The following is a 22184-nucleotide window of genomic DNA, read 5'->3' as shown; positions in this document are numbered from 1 at the left end:
CACTTCTGGTGGCGTAGACAGTATAAAATACAGTGCAGCTGTTGTACAGTTTCTAATACAGTGCAAGCGGTAGTGTGGTGTTGCAAAACAAAATATACATCATGTCCGGAAGGCCACCAAGGAGGGGCAGACACTCACAGGCCACTAAAATAGGGCAAGCAGCCTCTGTGTCTACAGTCAACAGTGCTGGTAGTGGACATGCTGCATCCTCTGCAGGTGGCTGTGGGGCACGCTTGTCCTTTTTCTCTGCTGCTGGCCGCGTTATTGAGCCAGAACATGCAGAAGAGTTGGTGGAGTGGATAACAAAGCCGTCCTCATCCTCCTCATTCTCTGTCACCCAGTTTCAGAGTAGTTTGCCTTCCAACGCAGCTGCCAAAGTGGCCTTTTTCACAGGCTCCTTGTCCACAGTCACTCCTTCCATAGCCCCACCACCATGCATGGAGAGTAATGACTAAGCGCACGTGAAGTGTGCTAAACGCGTCTACCCAGCATTCTGATTCCTGTTTTTTGGGATGTCCAAATTAAAAGGATTTTGATCTACATTGGTGTGCGGCCATTTCTTCTCATTTCATTGTGTGTGGAGGCGAGCTGAGACGAGCACCTACTGGATCATTAGGCTTCCTGGTCTCACCTGGATCGGGGGTGTGTCTTTTTCCAATGCACGGAGGAGTCCCCAGAATTATTCAACCACAGTGTCAGCTACATGCTACTGGAGGATGTACAGGGATTTGAAGGTTCCGAGATTGGTTCCCAGGTTGAGGAAGGGAGTAACATGAGCCTAGAGAGAGGGGAGGCCCAAGAAGGACAAGAAACTGGCAGTCATGTTCCCCCAGCTACAGCATACTGCTAAGTTTGCTCCCGTGATGAGGAGGGAGGGGATGATGAGGTAACTGACTGTACTTGGGTGCCTGAGAGAAGAGGAGGAGGCACAGCTCCAAAGAGGCAGGATGTCCTCTAGGAGACAGCTTAATGGCAGCCACCCTATTGCATAACACCGCAGAACTAAGCAGATGCAGGGCACTTCTGACTCCCCACTGACTTTTAGAAGTTCCTTGGTGTGGGTCTTTTTCGACATGTGTGCAGCAGATCACATCATTGCTGTTTGCAACCTATGTCTGAAGCGGATCAAGCTTGGCCTGAACAGCAGCCGCTTGGGCACCACATGCTTGACGAGACATATGACGCAACAGGTGTCCCAAGTACTTGCAGCCAATCTGCTAACAGTACACCACCATCTGATTTTTGCAGGCAAATTTCCCTACCCCAGTTTCTGAACCGTAAAGAAATTCTGCCCCAGTCATTTACATTCTCAATGTCTAAATGCCAGCTTGGCCAAATTTCTAGCACTGTAACGCTGCCTTTTCAGCTGGTAAACTCTGCTCCCTTTTGTGAATTTGTGGTATATGCTTGTCACGATCAGGAGTGAGGCCGAAATGCTGAGAGGGCTCCCCTTGCGGCCGAGCGCAGCACAACCCTGAAGTTGACACAGGGATGCAGTGCCCACAGTAGCACAGGTTGCCAGGTAGCAGCAGCAGAGGCCAAGTACGGAGTAAGCAGGCCTAGATGGGCAACTGTGCTAGGAAGTCCGAGAGTAGGCAGCGGAAGTCCAGAGAATAGTCAAACAGGCCGGGATCAGGTGCAGGAAGCGGATCAGGAACGTCGGGTACAAGCCAGGAGTCAGAGCCAGGAGAACAACAGGAGCAGGTCAAGCAAGCCGGGTCGGTACACTGGAAATCGGAAAACAGGAAGCACGGGTACAGGTTCACAGGAGAGCTGACGATAATCCAGCAATGCGGGAGTGTCAGGCGATCGTTTAAATGGACGAGATGACCGGGTCACGTCGTGAGCGCGTTGGAGCGATCGTACGTCTACGTCGAGTACGTTGTGTATTCGTGGCATCACCGCGTATGCCCGCCCGGTTAGACGTAGCGTCGGTCGTTCGTCTGGAAACTACCTTGCGCTTACGTAGGCGCCGACGCGCGTTAACACGAACGTACCTCGTGATATTGCGGCTATTTCCCTGACAGTGCCTCCCCCCAAGGGGCAGCCTCCGGATGCCCAACCGAGCCCATTTTTCAGGATACCGGCTGCGGAACCTATGTAAAAGTTTAGGAGCATGTACGTGGTTGGCAGGCTCCCATGAGTTTTCCTCAGCAGAATACCCCTTCCATTTAATTAAAAACTGGATGGTCCTACCTCTCCGACGACAGTCGAGGATGGACTCCACTTCGTACTCGGTTTCTTCACCAACCTGAACTGGAGGCGGGGGCATTTCTTCTCTTCCTGAAAATGGATTAAAGGTAACAGGTTTAAGGAGGGAGACATGAAATATGGGATGGATTTTAAACGATTCAGGCAAAACAAGTTCAAAGGCTACGGGATTAATCTCCCGTTTGATCTCAAAAGGACCCAGAAATTTAGGTCCCAGTTTCCGGGAAGGGCAAGGCAGTTTAAGATTTGCTGCTGAAAGCCACACCTTATCCCCTGTCTTGAAGGTAGGGTTGACTCTCTTCCTCTTATCATACTGCTTCTTGTATTCCTCCTGGGCCCTTCTCATGGAATCTTGCAGTGTTTGATAGTTCGAGTGAATGAGATTTACTCTGTCTTGGACTGCCGGGACAGACGATTCAGGAATGGTGTTAGGCAGGAATGAAGGGTGGAATCCGTAGTTTGCCCAGAAGGGTGACTGGTTGGTGGAGGCGTGCACTGAGTTATTATATGCGAATTCCGCACAAGGTAACAGGGAAACCCAATCATCCTGGGAGAAGGAGCAGAAGCATCGCAGGTATTGCTCCAATGTTTGGTTTGTCCTTTCGGTTTGTCCGTTACTCTGTGGGTGGTAGGCAGACGACAAACATATCTTAATTGAGAGCAACCTACACAGTTCTTTCCAAAATTTGGAGGTGAATTGTACCCCTCTGTCCGATACAATGCTATCAGGTACCCCGTGTAACCGGACTATCTCCTTTATAAAAGTTTTTGCCGTATCTAGGGCAGAGGGGGTCCCTTTTAGCGGCAAAAAATGCGCCATTTTGGACAGGCGGTCTACGACTACCAAGATGGCCGTAAACCCCTCAGAGGGAGGTAGTTCCACAATAAAATCCATGGAAATTTCTTTCCATGGTTTCTCCGGGACTGGCAGTGGCCTTAACAGACCCCAGGGTCTGGTGTTGGATCCCTTATTGCGCTGGCAGATGGTGCAGGAATCCACGTATAATTTACAGTCCGCCCTTAAAGTAGGCCACCATAGGGACCGCCGTACAAGGTCTGTCGTTTTCCGCACTCCAAAGTGGCCTGCGAGTTGGTGGTCATGGAAGGTCTTCAATACCAGTAACCTGGCCTGTTGGGGAACAAAAATCTTGTCCTGGCGCCATAGAAGCCCTCCTTGGCTCCTCAGGGAAGAAACTTCGGTCTCCGTACACTGCCTAGTAGCCAGTTCGATAGAAGACCTTAGGTCTGGTTGTATTAACAGGAAATTTTGGGGAGACAGAATTGTACTGGGTGGAGCTCCTTCAGGGGTATCAGGAAACATCCTAGATAAAGCACCCGCTTTGCTGTTCTTAGATCCCGGGCGGTAAGTAAGGTGGAAGTTGAATCTTGAAAAGAACAGAGCCCATCGGGCCTGTCGGGGTCTCAGACGTCTGGCCGTACGGAGATACTCCAAGTTCTTATGGTCCGTAAAGATTAGAATGGGGTGAGCGGCACCTTCCAGGAGGTACCTCCATTCTTCAAGAGCGGCTTTGATCGCTAGAAGTTCCCGGTCCCCTACATCATAGTTCTTCTCTGGGGGACTCATCTTCCGAGAAAAAAAAGCTACGGGATGCAGTAAAGCTTTGGGACCTTGGCGTTGGGATAAGATCGCCCCGGTGGCCACCTCCGAGGCATCAACCTCTAGCACGAAGGGTAAGGCGGGATCTGGATGCTGCAGGATGGGCGCAGAGGTAAAAAGGATCTTGAGCTGATCAAAGGCGGACTGAGCTGCTGGGGACCAGTGGAACTTGGTGTGCTGGCGAGTGGTCAAGGTGATGGGGGCTACGATGGTGGAGAATCCCCGTATGAATCTTCGGTAAAAGTTTGCAAACCCGATAAACCTCTGTACCCCCTTTTTGTCGGAAGGAGCGGGCCAATCCAGGATGGATTTTACTTTCTGCGGGTCCATGGCAATTCCACCTGTGGAAATAATGAGTCCCAAGAAATGGATGGATTCCTTCTCAAAATCACACTTTTCGGCTTTGGCATATAACCCGTGAGTTCTAAGAATACATAGTACTTTCTTAACATGTACCCTGTGAAGTTCTAGTGAGGTTGAAAAAATCAGAATGTCGTCAAGGTAGGCGACAACAAAGTGGTCAAGGTGCTCCCGAAAGATATCATTAATGAAATGCTGAAAGGTTGCCGGGGCGTTACATAGTCCAAAGGGCATGACTAAATACTCGAAGTGACCAAATCTTGTTCTGAAGGCGGTCTTCCACTCGTCCCCTTCCCGGATACGGACAAGATTATAAGCCCCACGTAGATCAAGTTTCGTAAAGATACGTGAGGTATGGAACCTCTGGAGGAGTTCAGGGATAAGTGGAAGAGGATAACGGTTTTTGAGGGTAATATTATTTAATTCCCGATAGTCCACACATGGTCTTAGGGTCTTATCTTTTTTCTCCACAAAGAAGATACCTGCTCCGGCAGGGGATGAAGAGGGACGAATGAATCCTTTGGCCAGGTTTTCGTCAATGTATTGTCTCAGAGCCTCCAGTTCAGTCTCTGAAAGGGGAAATATCCGACCAAAAGGAATGGGGGCCCCGGGTAACAATTCAATGGGGCAGTCATAGGGGCGGTGTGGAGGTAGGATATCGGCTTTCCTCTTGTCAAACACGTCTCGGAATTCCTGGTAGACTGTTGGTATGTGAGAAGCCGGACTGGGTACAGGTTGTACAGTCAGACAACTGGTCAGGTTGCGAGGGACGGGATCTAGGCAGTGCTGCTGGCAGTAGGCAGATGTGAAGGAGACCACCCTTGTGGGCCAATCGATCTGAGGGTTGTGCGCCTGTAGCCAAGGGATCCCTAGGATAACAGGGAACATCGGGGAGCTCAGAACATCGAATTTAAGGAATTCCCGGTGACCCGAATCGGTGACCGTCAGGATGGGACTAGTTTCCTTGGTGACATGACCTGAACTAGGTAAGGAGCCATCGGCCAAACGGACGGTCAGTCTCTGTTCCTTGAGGTTCAGTGGGAGAGCCAGGCTCCTAGCCAAGGTTAAGTCCAGAAAGCAGCTGCAGGCTCCAGAGTCGATGATGGCTTGTAGAGGGATCCTGCTGCCTGCCACCATCAATGAGACTGGAAGAGTGATGTGGGCAGAAGCTGACTTAGCTACCTGAAGATGAGATGGGGTGCTTGAGACTGGTTTGCTCGGCCTTGTGGGGCAGTAGTTAATGAAATGTCCCGATTTCCCACAGTAAAAACAGAGGTGTGCCTGACGGCGATGGAGTCTCTCTTCGGGGGTTAAAGCGGGATGGGGAGTGTCCTCCAGAACGGGAGCTACTGCTGGATGAGCTGAAGGTGGGACCTGGATGGAGCAAGTAGTCCGAGAGCGTTCAGACTGACGTTCCCGTAGACGCCTGTCGAGCTGGATGGCGAGTAAAATGAGGTCCTCAAGAGTAGTGGGGATCTTTAATCTGGCCAACTCGTCTTTAAGGGCTTCGGACAACCCCATACGATAGTGAAATTTTAGTGCTGCTTCGTTCCAGCCGGAGTCAGAGCTCCAGGTACGGAATTCTACTAAATAGTCCTCCGCAGGTCGCCCACCCTGGCGAAGGGCGTACAAAGTTGCTTCGGCTGTAGCTGTCCGGAAAGGGTCATCATACAAGCGGGTCATGGCTTCAAAGAACAAGTCCAAAGTATCCACATAAGGGCTGCATTGCTCCAGCAGGCCGTGGGCCCACGTCTGGGGATCGTCCCTTAGTAATGAAATGGTGAACCCCACCTTGGTTGCTTCTGAAGAAAAAGTCTGAGGTTGCAGGGAGAAGTAGAGGAAACATGAGTTCTTGAAGGATCTGAATCTTCTTCGGTCCCCGAAGAAGCGCTCCGGGGCTGGGACTCGTGGTTCTGGGGCAGCTGAGATTGTAGAAGCAGGAACTTGACCAGGGAAGGTGGATGGTTCAAGCGGGTGTTGCAGGCGTTCCTTCAGCCAATGATATTTCTCTCGGAGCTCCTGAATAGCTGGAGTAAGGGCCGTAAGTTCTTGTAAAACGGCCTCCAATGGGGAGGAACCTCTGTCGACCTCTGACATGGCTGGATTATACTGTCACGATCAGGAGTGAGGCCGAAATGCTGAGAGGGCTCCCCTTGCGGCCGAGCGCAGCACAACCCTGAAGTTGACACAGGGATGCAGTGCCCACAGTAGCACAGGTTGCCAGGTAGCAGCAGCAGAGGCCAAGTACGGAGTAAGCAGGCCTAGATGGGCAACTGTGCTAGGAAGTCCGAGAGTAGGCAGCGGAAGTCCAGAGAATAGTCAAACAGGCCGGGATCAGGTGCAGGAAGCGGATCAGGAACGTCGGGTACAAGCCAGGAGTCAGAGCCAGGAGAACAACAGGAGCAGGTCAAGCAAGCCGGGTCGGTACACTGGAAATCGGAAAACAGGAAGCACGGGTACAGGTTCACAGGAGAGCTGACGATAATCCAGCAATGCGGGAGTGTCAGGCGATCGTTTAAATGGACGAGATGACCGGGTCACGTCGTGAGCGCGTTGGAGCGATCGTACGTCTACGTCGAGTACGTTGTGTATTCGTGGCATCACCGCGTATGCCCGCCCGGTTAGACGTAGCGTCGGTCGTTCGTCTGGAAACTACCTTGCGCTTACGTAGGCGCCGACGCGCGTTAACACGAACGTACCTCGTGATATTGCGGCTATTTCCCTGACAATGCTGTACCTCAGTGGAAGGTTCCAAAATGCCATTTATTTTCATGGAAGGCCATTCCGGCTCTCTACCAGCATGTGGAAGGCAATGTTTTGGCCTCGTTGGACAGGGCAGTCAGCAGTAAGGTGCATATTACCACTGGTTGTATGCGACAATGGCACCAACCTTATCACCGCTCTCCAACAAAGACACTTGACCCATGTTCCATGTTTGCCACATGTCCTGAATTTGGTGATGCAGCAGTTCTTGAGCAGGCTTATAAGATATCCTGAGGCAAGCCAGAAAAGTCTGTGGTCATATCCGCCGGTCATACAATGCCAGTGCTCGGCTGGCTGACATTCAAAGGGATTGCAATCTGCCTACCAACCACCTAATTTGTGACATGCCCACCAGGTGGAACTCAACATTGGCAATGCTGCTGCACACAGAGCAGAGGGCCATCATTGAGTACCCGTGCGAGTATGGCACCAGAACATGGTCAGGGGAGCTTGTCTTCTTTTTTGCCATGCCAGCAGCTACTGATGAAGGATGCATGCACTGTCCTGTCATCATTTGAGGAGGCCACATGGATGGTGAGCAATGACAATGCATGCATCAGTGATACTGTCCCTCTAGTCTTCCTGTTGGAGCACACGCTTTGTGGAATCATGGACAGAGCACTTGAGGCAGAACAGCAGGAGGAAGGGGAGGACTTCCTAACCTCTCAAGGCCCCCTTTATCAAGATAGCATTCCTGCCAAACACACAGGAAGAAGAGGAGGTGGAGGAGGATTGTGTCAGTATGAATGTAGAGGATAACACTCAGCAGCAGTCTTCAAGGGATGGTTTTCATTCCCCAGAAACCCAAAGAGTTGTACGTGGCTGGGAGGAGGTAGTTACGGATCCTTCATGACCCAGAGGACTCAGAATGGAATGCCTCTGCAAACTTACACTGCATGGCCTCCCTGATTCTGCAAAGCCTGCAAAACCTAGGATTCGTGGTATCAAAGAGAGGGATCATTATTGTCTGGCAACCCTTCTTGATACACGTTACAAGGGTTAGGTTGCAGAACTCATCCTGCCTTCGCAGAGGGAGTAGAGGATGAAGCATCTTCAGGAGGCCTTGAAGAAAGGTTTGTGCAATGCATTTCCAGACCCTGGCAGGTTACAATTACCTGGTGCTGGACAACATGTTGCTGAGGCTTCGTTCAGTCAGAAGAAGAGCGGTGTAGAAGGTGGCCGGCTGACCGATGCCTTAAAACAATTTTTCAGTCCTCAGCGCTAAGGTCTGATCAGTCAAGCAACCATCGCCAGCGTCTGCCTTACATGGTGCAGGAATATCTAGGGGCAAGAGCAGACTTAGAGACCTTTCCAACAGAGCATCCACTGGGTTACTGGGTCTTGAGGATGGACCACTGGCAGGAACTTTCTCAATATGCAATTGAGCTACTGGCCTGTCCAGCATCCAGCATTTTTTCTGTACGCACATTCAGTGCTGCTGGAGGGTTCCTAATGGATCAAAGTCCACAGACTCAGTTGATAGGCTCAATTTCATAAAAATAAATCAGTCTTGGATCAGCAGCTATCAAGCACCTGATGCTGATGTAACTGATTGAAGACTGCTTATGCTGACTATCCTATTCCTCCTCAATTGTGATGATGCTATCTTCCAAGAATATTTTTGGTTTAGAATACCATCTAATATTTCACAGCAGGGCCCATTCCTGCGCCCAACAAAAGTATCTGTGAGGGTTTACAGTGTTGTGACACCACCACCCAAGGCTCAATTTTTCTGCCCCTGTTTAACAGGGTCATGTAATTATAATCTGTGATATAATATTTCACAGCAGGGCCCATTCCTGCGCCCACCAAGAGTAACTGTGAGGGCTTACAGTGTTCTGGTCCCACCAACACCTAAGGCCCAGTTTTCTGTGGAGTTTATAGGACAGGCCGTATATATATACTGTTGTTCAGAGTATATAGTGCCTGCGGGCCCCCCCACACCATTTTTTTTTAAACTTGGGTGCGGTGTTCCCCTTAATAGGGATGAGCTTCAAGTTTGAGTCAAACACGAGTTCACCGAACAACGAACAATTTGGGGTGTTCGCGGCAAATTCGAAAAGCTGCAGAACACCCTGTACAAGTCTATGGGAGAAATCTAAAGTGCTAATTTTAAAGGCTTATATGCAATTTATTGTCAGAAAAAGTGTTTGAGGACCTGGGTCCTGTCCCAGGGGACATGTATCTATGCAAAAAAAAGTTTTAAAAACAGTAATTTTTTCGGGAGCAGTGATTTTAATAATGCTTAAAGTGAAACAATAAAAGTGTAATATTCCTTTAACCACTTCCCACCCGGCCAATGTATATATACGGCGGGTGGGAGCCGCCTGCTCCTGATAGGACGTTCAGGAACGTCATTCAGGAGCAGCGGATCGCGCGCGCGCGCGCCCGCGCAGCGGCGCGATCCCGATGTGCTCGTGTCACCCGGACACGGCACATCTCAGATCGGCAGGAGGGCTCTGTGATTGGCCCTCCTGATCACATGACGGCCGTGTCCAATCACGGCCGTCATGTGATGTAAACAAACAGCCGGTTGCTAGGCAATCGGCTCTCCTCTCCTCACACGGAAGTCACCGCTGAGAAGAGGAGAGCAGAACGCTGCAGCCGGCTGATGATCAGTGAGTATGGGCTGCTTTTCACAGCTTTTTACTCACTGATCATCAGTGTAGTGTAAACACACAACACACCACACAGTGAAAACACAGTCCCCACATATGTCCCCAAAACACACATGTCCCCAAAACATACATGTCCCCAAATAATAAAAACACATGTCCCTAATAATAAAAACATGTCCCCCACATATGTCCCACTAAAATCACATGTCCTAATGATTATCTGCACACATATGTACGTGATCACCTGCACACATATGTACATGATCATTTGCGTACATATGTCCGTGATCACACAAACCAATTATTATACACTTAACGGAATTTTTTTTACCAAAAACATGTAGCAGAATACATTTTGGCTTAAATTTATGACAAAATTTGATTTTATTGGATTTCTTTTCAAATAGAAAAAAGAAAATATTGTTTTTTTCCCAAATTTCCGCTTTTTTTGCGCTTATATCGCAAAAAAAAAAAAAACGGAGTCGTGAATAAATAACACCAAAATAAAGCTCTATTTGTGCGAACAAAATGATAACAATTTCATTTGGGTACAGTGTAGCATGACCGCGCAATTGTCACTGAAAGCGCTAGAGCGCTGAAAGCTGAAAATTGGGCTGGGAAGGAAGGGGGTGAAAGTGCCCTGTATTGAAGTGGTTAAATTTCATACCTAAAAAAAATACGTGGGGTTTCCCTTCAGGTCTGGTATGGATTTTAAGGGGAACTCCACGCCAGATTTTTTAGAAAAATGGCGTGGCGTTCCCCCCAAAAATCTGTACCAGGCCACATGCCCTCAACATTGGGAGGATGCTTTGGGGGTCTGGGACCCCTCAAAGCACCGGTGGTTGTGGGGTTCTGCGGGTGGGGGGCTTATCAGAATCTGGAAGCCCCCTTTAACAAGGGGACCCCCAGATCCTGGCCTACCCTGTTTGAAATGGTAAGGGGGTACAAAATTACCCCTACTATTTCACAAAGAAAGTGTAAAAAATTGTTAAAAAACACACACATACCGTTGGGAAAAGTCCTTTATTAAAAATAAAAAAAATAGAAAAAACATTCCAGCGGTGGTAATCCACTCTTGCTATCCAGCGGTGGCTGATCTCTTCTCCGGGGTCCAGCGATGGCTGATCTGATCCAGCAATGGGTGATCTCTCCCTCCAGCGCACCGCATCCATCCTGTCTCCACCGGAGACACTGCAGGAATCCCAGCAGCCTGATACATCTTAGCTGAGGAGGACGGGGACACCCGTCACCTGACCCCTCCCCCCTCTGACACAAGGGGAAACCCGGGCTTCCCCAGTGACATGCGGGTGACCCTGCGTTACATCAGAGGGGGTGGGGTTACCCGTACATCACTGGGGAAGCCTGGTCTGTTCGCAGGTTCTGGTGTGAACCGTGGTGAACCGGGGTGTTCGGCTCATCCTTACCCCTTAATATCCATACCAGACCAAAAGGGACCCGAGTAATTTTAAATTACATTTTTTCCTTTAGAAATGTCATTTTGCTGTGGTATTGTTCTAAAGATGGGAAAATGCACTACTTTACAGGCATACTAAGGTCACCCCCAGACATGATATTTACAAGAAATATTTCATTTTTATTGTTTCACTTTAAGCATTATTAAAATGACTGTTCCTAAAAAAAGGACCTGGGTCCCCAAACACTTTATGGCAATAGCTTGCATATATAAGCCTTTAAAATGAGCACTACTGATTTTTCACATTCGTGTCCCATAGTCTTTAACGGTGTTTGCGTGTTCAAACAAATTTTTTGCCTGTTCACATGTCCTGCTGCAAACCGGCTCATCCCTACTTCTTAGTCACTGGCTTTAATGGCATGGATGTTGAGATCCAAGTAATAAAGGATAGGGGTATCTCTGACTCAGTTATTTTCACCTTAGAGCAAGAAAATCTAACTTCCACAAAATTTGCAAGGTGGATGTTCAGGCCTCAGCTGATGTACACTTCAGCTGCAAGATTCTTCAGACTGTTATCTGTTTAGGTTATTTACCTCTTGTTTTCTTGTGGGCCTGTTAGCTGTTCTGCTTGCTAAGTTGTTGCCAACCACTCAAGGTTTTTTGCTTGGGTGTGTGCTATGGTCTATGAATACAAGTCTGGTGTCCTGTACTGTACAACTAAGATAATAAACATTTTGAGACATGAATAAAAAAACACTACAGCGCTGCCACTGTGCCCATCCTATAGTGATAAAATGTCATATATAGGGATGAGCTTCGAGTTCGAGTCGAACTCATGTTCTACTCGAACATTGCCTGTTCGCCTGTTCAGCGAACAGTGAACAATTTGGGCTGTTCGCAGCAAATTCGAAAAGCCGGAACACCCTATACAAGTCTATGGGAGAAATCTAAAGTGCTCATTTTAAAGGGTAATATGCAGATTACTGTCCTAAAAAGTGTTTGGGGACCCGGGTCCTGCCCCAGGGGACATGGATCAATGCAAAAAAAAGTTTTAAAAACGGCCGTTTTTTCAGGAGCAGTGATTTTAATAATGATTACCAGAAACATGCGCCCCTTCACAGGCATACTATAGATACCCCCCAGCTACGAAATTTAAAGGAATATTACACTTTTATTGTTTCACTTTAATCATTATTAAAATCACTGCTCCTGAAAAAACGGCCGTTTTTAAAACTTTTTTTTGCATTGATCCATGTCCCCTGGGGCAGGACCCGGGTCCCCAAACACTTTTTAGCACAGTAACTTGCATATTACCCTTTAAAATGAGCACTTTAGATTGTGAACGTTCGAGTCCCATAGACTTTAATAGGGTTCTAAAGTTCACACGAAGTTTAGGTCTGTTCGCAGGTTCTGGTGCGAACCGAACAGGGGGGTGTTCGGCTCATCCCTAGTCATATACCAGGTTAAAAAAAGTATTGAAAGATACTTATTCTTTGAGGTATAGGAATAAAAATGTCAATTAGTAGAAAATGGCTGACACTATGGTGGTGCTGGCAAGGCTGCTTTCATATGTGGGCTGGAAATCCACAATCTGTAAAATAGGAAGGGAAGGGAAGAAAGCGCTAAACCGGCATTGTGTAGCAAAATTTATTAAGTAAAATACCATCAAAAACAAATGGAACTCACAAATGGGTGAGAGGAAGAGAGAGAAAGACAGTCCGCAGTGGGTTGTAATGAACTGGGAGCTGTGTGGTATCTGTGTGGTAGTCCTTGGTGGAGAACAAAGCTGGCTGTGGTGGGGTGCAAGATGAGCCTAGAGTCCTTGCAGGGAGGCTGGTGTCAGGCTACACTGTGTGGCCATGATGGTATATCCAGAAATCGGATAACTGCCCAAAGACGATGTGTCCAGCTGGAGTAGTGAGAGGAGCTGTCAGTCCAACCTCTGTGTGAACCAATTGGGTTGCGCTTCGGAAGCTTAACCACGCCAGGCATGGTTAAGCTTCCAAAAAGCATCCCGATTGGCTCACACAGCATATTCTAAGCTTTGAATATCTCATGGAGCACTGTACAATCCATCATCCAAAAAAGGGTATGGCACAACTGCACACTTACCAAGATATGGCTGTCAACTTAAACTGATAGACTGAGCAAGGAGAGCATTAATCAGAGAAGCAGCCAAGAGGCCTATGGTAACTCTGGAGGAGCTGCAGAGCTCAGGTGGGAGAATCTGTCCACAGGACAACTATTAGTTATGCACTGCATAAATTTGGCCTGTATGGAAGAGTGGCAAGAAGAAAGCCATTATTGAAAGAAAGCCATAAGAAGTCCCATTTGCAGTTTGCGAGAAGCCATGTGGGGGACACAGCAAACATGTAGAAGAAGGTCCTCTGGTCAGATGAGACCAAAATGTAACTTTTTGGCCTAAAAGCAAAACTATATGTGTGACGGAAAACTAACTGCACATCACCCTGAACAAGCCATCGTGTTGTGGGGATGCTTTTCTTCAGCAGGGACAGGGAAGCTGGTTAGAGTTGATGGGAATATGAATGGAGCCAAATACAGGGCAATCTTAGAAGAAAACATGTAAGGCCGCGTACACACGCGGGGACTGTTCGCCCAACTTTGTCCGTCAAACAGTTTCGGCAAACAGTCCGCCCAAAATTAGCATGGACGGACATGGCCACACACGACGAACGAACAGTTTGCTGAAACCGTGCGCGATGACGTGAACGGCACGTACGACGGGACGAAAAATACGACGTCCTATACACTGCATTATAACTTTCGGCGTGTAAATCCTTTCTGAGCATGCGCGGAACTTAGTTTGACGAACAAGCCTACACACGAGGGGACTGTTCGCTGAAACAAAGTTTCAGCGGACAGTTTTTCGGAATTTCCGAAAAACCTTGTTCAGCGGACTGTTCGCTGAAACTGTCCGCTGAAAGCCCACACACGAGCGGACTGTTTGCCGAAACACTGTTCAGCGGACAAAGTTGGGCGAACAGTCCCCGCGTGTGTACGCGGCCTTAGAGTCTGCAAAGGACTGGAGACTGGGGCAGAGGTTCACCTTCCAGCAGCACATCAAACCTAAAAATACAGCCAGAGCAACAATGGAATTGTTTAGATCAAAGCATATTCATGTATTAGAATGGTCAAGTCAAAGTCCAGACCTAAATCCAATTGAGAATCTGTGGCAAGATTTGAAAATTGCTGTTCACAGATGCTCTCTATCCAACCTGACAGAGCTTAAGCTATGTGGGCAAAGAAAAATGGGCAAAAATGTCACTCTCTAGGTGTGCAAACAGTTTGCTGAAAACAAGCAAACTAAGGACATGGATTAGACCAATATAAAATTTGGTTCAGATGGTGTCAAGCGTGCGTGGCGGCAACCAGATGAGGAGTTCAAAGACAAGTGTGTCTTGCCTACACTCAAGCATGGTGGTGGGAGTGTCATGGTCTGGGGCTGCATCAGTGCTGCCAGCACTGGGGAGCTTTAGTTCTTTGAAGGAATCATGAATGCCAACATGCATTGTGACATACTGAAGCAGAACATGATCCCCTCCCTTCAGAGACTGGGCCACAGGGCAGTATTCCAACATAATGACCCCAAACACACCTCCAAGGTGACCACTGCCTTGCTAAAGAAGCTGAGGGTAAAGGTGATAGACTGGCGAAGCATGTCTCCAGACCTAAACCCTATTGAGAATCTGTGGAGCATCCTCAAACAGCTGGTGGAGAAGCACAAAGTCTCTAACATCCACCAGCTCCATAATGTTGTCATAGAGGAGTGGAAGAGGTCTCCAGTGGCAACCTGTGAAGCTCTGGTGAACTCCATGCCCAAGAGGGTTAAGGCAGTGTTGAAAAATAATGGTGGCCACACAAAATATTGACACATTGGGCCCAATTTGGCCATTTTTACTTAGGGGTGTACTCACTTTTGTTGCCAGCGGTTTAGACATTAATGGCTGTGTGTTGAGTTATTTTGAGGGGATAGCAAATTTAAACTGTTATACAAGCTGTACACTCACTACTTTACATTGTAACAAAGTGTAATTTCTTCAGTGTTGTCACATTAAAAGATATAATATAATATTTACAAAAATGTAAGGGGTTTACTCACTTTTGTGAGATACTATATATATATATATATATATATATATATATATATATAGATATATATATATATATAGATGGGGCACTTTTCAATAGGTTATCAGATGGCACACCAACTGTTCTTACTCAGATTACACATTCCCTATTACACATTTTCCACATGTCATTATTGAAACACCAGGATGAGGAAGGTAAATTTTGAAGGTACGCATTATTTGATGTACCTGTTGAATATAAGCAGGTTACATGAGATAATATTAATAGAGCATGGGGATTACATAACTGGAGACCTTTTATGGGTACACCTGATGTGCCAGCTTTTCCCACTATAGCTATGACTATGTTATAGACCAGGGATATGCAATTAGTGGACCTCCAGCTGTTGCAGAACTACAAGTCCCATGAGGCATAGTAAGACACTGACAGCCACAAGCATTACGACCAGAGGCAGAGGCATGATGGAACTTGTAGTTTTGCAACAGCTGGAGGTCCGCTAGTTGCTTATCCCTGTTATAGACCATCAAATATTAAAAAGTAGTAGATAAGCTTTTAAATAAACCTTTACAGAGCTGCAGGAACTGTAATTAATTCTAAATTCTATTCGAACATTTTCAGTTTCAACCACTTGGTTAATTTTTGTCAGCTTGCCAGCCTTTGAGCCGTCAATGTAAGGACAGAGTAGAAACACAGAAGGGGAGAGATCTGATAACAGGATGTCACTGCTAACGCTGTAAACTTTGAGAATTACAACAGTAAAATCAGTCTGCATATGCAGCATAGCATGCTTGTTATGCTCACTGTGGAACTTAAGGAGTTAATCCTCTGCATTGTGTAAAAAAATGCATTATCCTGTATGCACACATCCTCCCCCTCCTGCACTGTCTATCTGGGGGAGGCCAGCTGACACAGGCAGGGAAGCCAACCTGCACATGCTCACTGGTGTCTTTAATGCAGGAGAGAACATTTTCATGTTCTCAGGTCACATGATATTGACATCACACATGTGGGCGTGTATACAGGCTGTAGTGGAAATCTCCTCCTACCTGAACTCTCAGCACTGGAGAAACTGTGCAGTTTATCATGTGACCGTGGTATACAGATCATCCAAAAAGGTATATAGTGGCAGTATTTTAATGTAAAAAGAAGATTCATAAGCTGTGGGCACTGTGGGGTGGGGTGGATGAACTATTTTCATATTACTGGGTTTAGTAACACTTTAAGGCTTCTTTTGAAGCTTATTTACTGTTAAGAATTGATATAAATATCTATGAGTTAGTGGATCTCCCAGTAGACTAGCTAAACTAACAGACACCCATCCGGCCCCTTGTATGTTGCATTGTACATAAAAAAAAAAAAAAAGACTATTAATTTGAAAGGTAGTAGAACTGATTCAATGTCAAAGGAAAAGGTCCATAAGCTGCACATCATGAAGCAGACCCATGTGTATGAAGTGAAATAAATGACAGCCTCAGCCCACATGATTAAACTCCAAGGGGTGGAGCGAAATATGTTGGAGGCATGACCTGGCTGGAGTCCAGGCTGAGGCTTTATAATGAGTGGCTTATGGACCCTTTCCTTTGACATTGCTGCAGCTTGGAGCTAGGACGAGCGCCCTGTCCCTGCCTGCACTCACAGCGGTCTAGTTGGACTTTACCTCTAGTTGGACTTGAGCGGCACCTAAATTTTGCCATTTTGGATCACAGTAGAACTGGTTCATGTTTATAAAATATTCCTATAGAGAACCAAAACAGTTTGCTAGGCATTCTGGAATTCTTACAGAAAAAGGGTTGCATTCTTTATGTATCAGGACAGCAAGGAGGCTTAGACTTTCATCTCTTTATACACAGAGGTAATTTAATTGTGGATTATTAATGTTTGTGTTTTTCTGTGCTTGCTTTGGTGAACCATTTTTGAAATGTGGACAGGTGTGTCAGGATGATCATTTAATAGACTCAGTGGGGATTGCAGGAGATTGCAGCGCACTTTCCTGCTACAGTCTTAAAAATCCCAAAAGCACATTTGCATATTTCTTGATTTCTTTTTAAAATAGCAAATCTATTTGGTAACCTGACTATATAGATATATAGAGATTTGTGTGTTGGAAAACAAAGACTTTTTGTTCTATGCATTAAAAGGGTAACTCTACTTTTGTGGGAAATAAATTTGCAAATAAAAACAAATATAGTGTATACAATTGTGACACGAGTCATATTGTATTTAAATGATAATAAAACATACCTTTCCTTTTTAATCTACGCAGCACTGTAACTTTCTATAAAATGCATGGCAATATGGCAACCAGGAGTCATGCTTTACATAGATGGTGTACAGAATTCCCCCCAGAAATGTAATGTCCTGCTTATGTGATTGGCTCACTGATTTTTCCAGAAGTATGCACTAAGATATAAGTCCGATTTTGGGCATCCCCTGCAACAAAAATGCAAATCACGTCTAAAGGAATGCAGACCCTGCACCTTTCCTCAATAGGGCCCTGCAGGGGCAGAAGCTGAGTGATCACTATAAAACCACTCCCATACAGATTCAATGTGCACATGAAACAGCTATTTCTTCAGAATAACTAAAGGTAGGAATTAGAGCTGCCACGACGAGTCGACTTAATCGATTACGTCGACTACAAAAATACATTGACGTGCGTGCAGGGCGTTGATGCGTCACACTGCTCCGTGTCTCCCGCTCTCCTCCATGCTGCCGTCTCCCTCTCTTCTCCCCCTCCGTGCATCTGCCCCCTCCATGCTGCCGCCCCCTCTCTTCTCCCCCTCCGTGCTGCCGCCCCCTCTCTTCGCCCCCTCCGTGCATCTGTCCCCCCTCTCTTCTCTGTGTCCCCCTCCGTGCATCGGTTCCCCTCTCTCTTCTCTGTGTCCCCCCGCCGTGCTGCCGCCCCCCTCCGTATCTCAGGATGGAGAGCGGAGGTAGAAGCCGGTAAACCCGGCTCCTTCGTTTTCAGAATGGAAAGAGTCAGTGACCACTGACTCTGTCCATTCACATAACTGAAACATTGTAACTGCCTATGATTACGATGTCTCAGTTAATGAATGGAGAGAAGCCGCTGTCTTCTCTCCATTCATTATCAGTGCAGCAGAGGCTGCAGAAAAAGGGACTGGGAAATCTCTGTCCCCAGTCCCTTTCCCTGTCTCAAATGGGAGATGTCAGAGGTCTGTTAAGACCCCAACAGGGAAGATAAAAAATTGCAATAAATAACAAAACAAAAAAAAAATTGTAAAAAATAATAAAACAAAAAACACACTGACACTGTCCCCACACACCCTCCCCCTTAAAAAAAGAAAGCATTGTAAAAAAATGAATTATAAACATTCATGAACTTCTGAACAGAAAATAAAAAGCTAACATAAAAGATATATATATATATATATATATATATATATATATATATATATATATATATATATATATATATATATATATATATATATATATCTTAACTTTGCAAAAAATAAGTACATAAAAAGGGTAAGATAAAAGAATATAAGTACATACTTATATATATAATATATATATATATATATATATATATATATATATATATGTATGTACTAGTTATATTCTTTTATCTTACCTTTTTTTTTTTGTAAAGTTATCCAAAGGATTAATTAGCTAATCAAAAAAAAAAAAAAAAAACACTAGATTAATTTAAAAAAAAAAAAAAAAAATAATCGTCTAATCAATGACTAATTGAAAAAAAAAAAAAGATAGATTAGTCGACAGACAAACTAATCATTAGTTGCAGTTCTAGTAGAAATTTGCAACTAAGTTTGTTAAAATCCCTGCAATGTAAATAGATCATAGATATTTTTTTTCTCAACAAATGTGGAGTTACTTTTTAAAGCAGTTGTTTGGTGACCTTTTACATGCATCTGTACAAATCACAAGCAAATACATTTTCTGTATTACACAATATAGCCTGATCAAAGATATACTGAAATCACTTACTCAAGACACCTTTTGGTCACAACTGTCAGAAAGTCCTCTGAGCAGTTATAGGCAAAGGGATTTCATCAAGTCTGATACATCAGATGAATAGAAAACTGTGGTGCAGCATAAAGCCTCATGTACATTGCTGCTGGGAAACGGACATTTAGGAGCAGTTGGGCATTTTTTTCAGCTGCCCCTGAACTCTCCTCTGTTATCTCATCAGTACATGTACACAGGGTCATTTATAGTCCTTTCTAGGCAGTTGCGTTTAGAGGCTTTTTTTGAAACCCAAAAAAATGCGTTCAGAAGCTGAGTTTAGAGGCATTTCAAGAGCCAAGCGCTTCCAAACGCAGCTAAACATGGCTAAATGTGGTAACTCGCATTTAGCCGTGTTTCGTTTACAGGTGTTTTTCATTTTTGGCTATTTAAAAAAAAATAGATATCATTTTTTTCAAACGCTTCTAAATACAAACGCGGCTAAACGTGGCATGTAAACGCAGACATTTTAAACGTGGGTTACTATCTGTCAAGTTAAATCATTCAGGAGAGGTTGCAAAAACATCCTGTGTACATTAAGCCTAATATGTAGAAAACATATGATGTGTTTCATGTGTGTTAGGGTAAAATGTGGTACAAATTGCTTTCACAATTTTCACAATAATGTATCTGGGTTTTAGAGAAGTGTGTGGGCTTTCCATTCATCTACTGCTTAAACCTGATCAAAAATGTTTTCTTATGCCACGTACACACGACCGGACTTACCAGAAGAAAAGGTCCCACGGAATAATTTCACCGGATATTCCGACCATGTGTGGGCTTCATCAGACTTAAAAAAAAAAAAAGATTCTGACGGACCTAGCAATAGAACATCTTTTAAATCTTTCCGACTGAATAAATTCCTATTGGGAAAACCGTTTGTCTGTATACTATTCCGACGGACCCAAAACGACGCAAGGGCAGCTATTGGCTACTGGCTATTGAACTTCCTTTTCCTAGTCCCGTCGTACGTCATCGTGTTCTAAGCGAACAGACTTTGGTGTGATCATGTGTAGGCAAGTCCGTTTCAGCGGAACTTCGTCAGAAAGACCGTCAGAGTTTATTCTGATGGAAAAACCGGTCGTGTGTACGCGGCATAATACTTTGTTTTTCCAACCCAACCATTAATATAGCATGCTTCCCAGATCCTAAAATCCAAGAGCATGTCTCAATAATCAGTTTAAATTACATTTCACACATTTCATTAGTATTATTTTATTCAAACTGGGTTTCATAATGGTGATGTTTTTGCCAAATAGAAGTTGAGCTAAAAGTTAGAGAATGAATGGAACCAGACTTTCCAAACCTTTGCTTATCACACATATTATCTAAGCCATGGAATTTTGATTTGTGCATTTGCCAAGCGAAACTGTAATTGCTACTCTAGGAGCATTAGTGGAGGCCTTTCAGTGTTAATTGCACATTTTAACCAATAACAACACGCTAACCCAAAGAATACAGTCTTATAGTGCCTAACAGCTTGATAAACAGCTGTGGTTGTAAATAGTACTGGGGTTGTAGTGACAACATAAATTACATAATCAAAGAATTATTGATAGGTGGGTGACAGCAGAAGACTGATATAGTCTTTGAGCAGCTATCAATTGATGTAGATTCAAAGAAAACAGCATATACTTTGTACCATTGTATTCTGGTAAACAGAGAGGCTAAATAGGCAAAATAGAATGTATACCTGTTGGTCAGTGGTTAACTCAGACAGTGAAACAATTACAACTAACACAACTGACCCGAGCATCACAAATGATAATCTGATGGCGTAGAAATGGAGAAAAACACTTTGAAACACTTTGACATAAGTGGAAGTCTCCAGCATTTGTCATGGATATTACCCATTATCCAGGGTGCCTGTAATAGAAATGTTTCCAACACAAATGGCAATGAGAGTAAATAACAATCAGATTTCTAAACATAAGAGTCATGACGGGCATAAACAGATTTTTTCACTTTATCACGTGTAGCACCAGTTTAGGATTTCCTAGCAGTAAGCTTGGAGTGATTAGAAATGCTAATTAACCATGTTTAGGAATACCGGAGGCAAGGATTCAACATTTGAAATCATTATAATGTTTGTATTGTCACCTGTTATGCGTGTCAGAATCCTAGGTGTTTGCCATCTCACCATATGTATATGTTGGGAGGGGTTGTTGTGATTGGTGTTGTTGTTGTGTATCTGATAATTGTGTTTTCTGGGGTGGGGGGCTAACTAGTTACGGGAGGTCAGCAGCACCCTGTGAACATTGCCCACTTCCTACCTTCATGTCAGCTGCAGAGCATGGAACTGGGCTGGCTGCTGCTTCTGTAATCTTTCAACCACTGCAAGGCATCGCAGGAAGAAGCCAGACAAAGGCAGACGGACTTGCATACAAAAAGAGGAAAAGCTAGAGAAGAACAACAGAGAAACAAAGAGGCATGGTATGTGCTGCTGTTATTGTATGTGAAGTGCCTTGACTTTGATATTTTTTCATAAATGCTTTAATAGAGTGAAAGAATCTTTTTTGATTCTGATTGTTTTCAAGCCATATTTAACAATCTCATTTAACAGGTTTCTGTTTTGATTAGGTAAAATACCATGTTTGTTTTTATACCTTTTGCATTGCAAACAGCTTGGTGTTTTTTAGAAAATTACTTGGATAATGAACATCATCTTTCCAAATATAAGTTGTGGTTTACTCAATGGACATACACTTCCTAACCACCCTTAAGTCATAGTAATATAAGTTTCTTTGTGCTGGAGTTATTATACAGTATGTGGCCTTTTACAATACAAAGTTCTTATTTTGAAGGGCTAATTCTTAAAGTGGTTGTAAATCCTCACTCTGTATAACCACTTTTACCTACAGGTGAGCCTATAATAAGGCTTAACTGTAGGTACCGTGAATTTGATATTCACTGTATCTGCATGTGCCAACATCATCGGCTCATGCGCACTGAAGAAACGCACTCGATCGTGCCGTTTCTTCAGCTGCTGTGCCATTACCGGCGGCTCCCTTGCGTATGCGGCTCCGGCCAATCACAGCGCCAGAGCCCGCAAACCCAGAAATGTCGACAGGAGTGCAGGTAGTGACAGCATTGTTCTAAG

General features: G+C 45.1%; 1 protein-coding gene across 3 annotated transcripts in view; it reads left to right on the top strand.

The window, feature by feature from the left end:
* The window catches only part of NALCN (sodium leak channel, non-selective), an 864749-nt gene that overhangs the window by 46710 nt on the left and 795855 nt on the right, over positions 1 to 22184 (top strand). For 2 of the 3 annotated variants that reach the window (XM_077482963.1, XM_077482965.1), the window contains exon 2: positions 21369 to 21517. The exons of the other annotated variant lie outside the window; for it this stretch is intronic. In XM_077482963.1, coding sequence (XP_077339089.1) covers positions 21515 to 21517 — 3 coding nt within the window. In that variant the 5' untranslated portion in view covers positions 21369 to 21514. The remainder of the gene's footprint in view (positions 1 to 21368; positions 21518 to 22184) is intronic. 3 annotated transcript variants of the gene reach the window in all.

The sequence above is a fragment of the Lithobates pipiens genome, unplaced genomic scaffold, assembly GCF_037356315.1.
Source record: "Lithobates pipiens isolate NorthernLeopardFrog02 unplaced genomic scaffold, aLitPip1_a1.2 Scaffold_16, whole genome shotgun sequence".
In the NCBI taxonomy this organism is placed as follows: Eukaryota; Metazoa; Chordata; class Amphibia; order Anura; family Ranidae; genus Lithobates; species Lithobates pipiens.
Note: the sequence above shows the minus strand (reverse complement) of the source record. Positions and strands in the feature narration are given on the sequence as shown.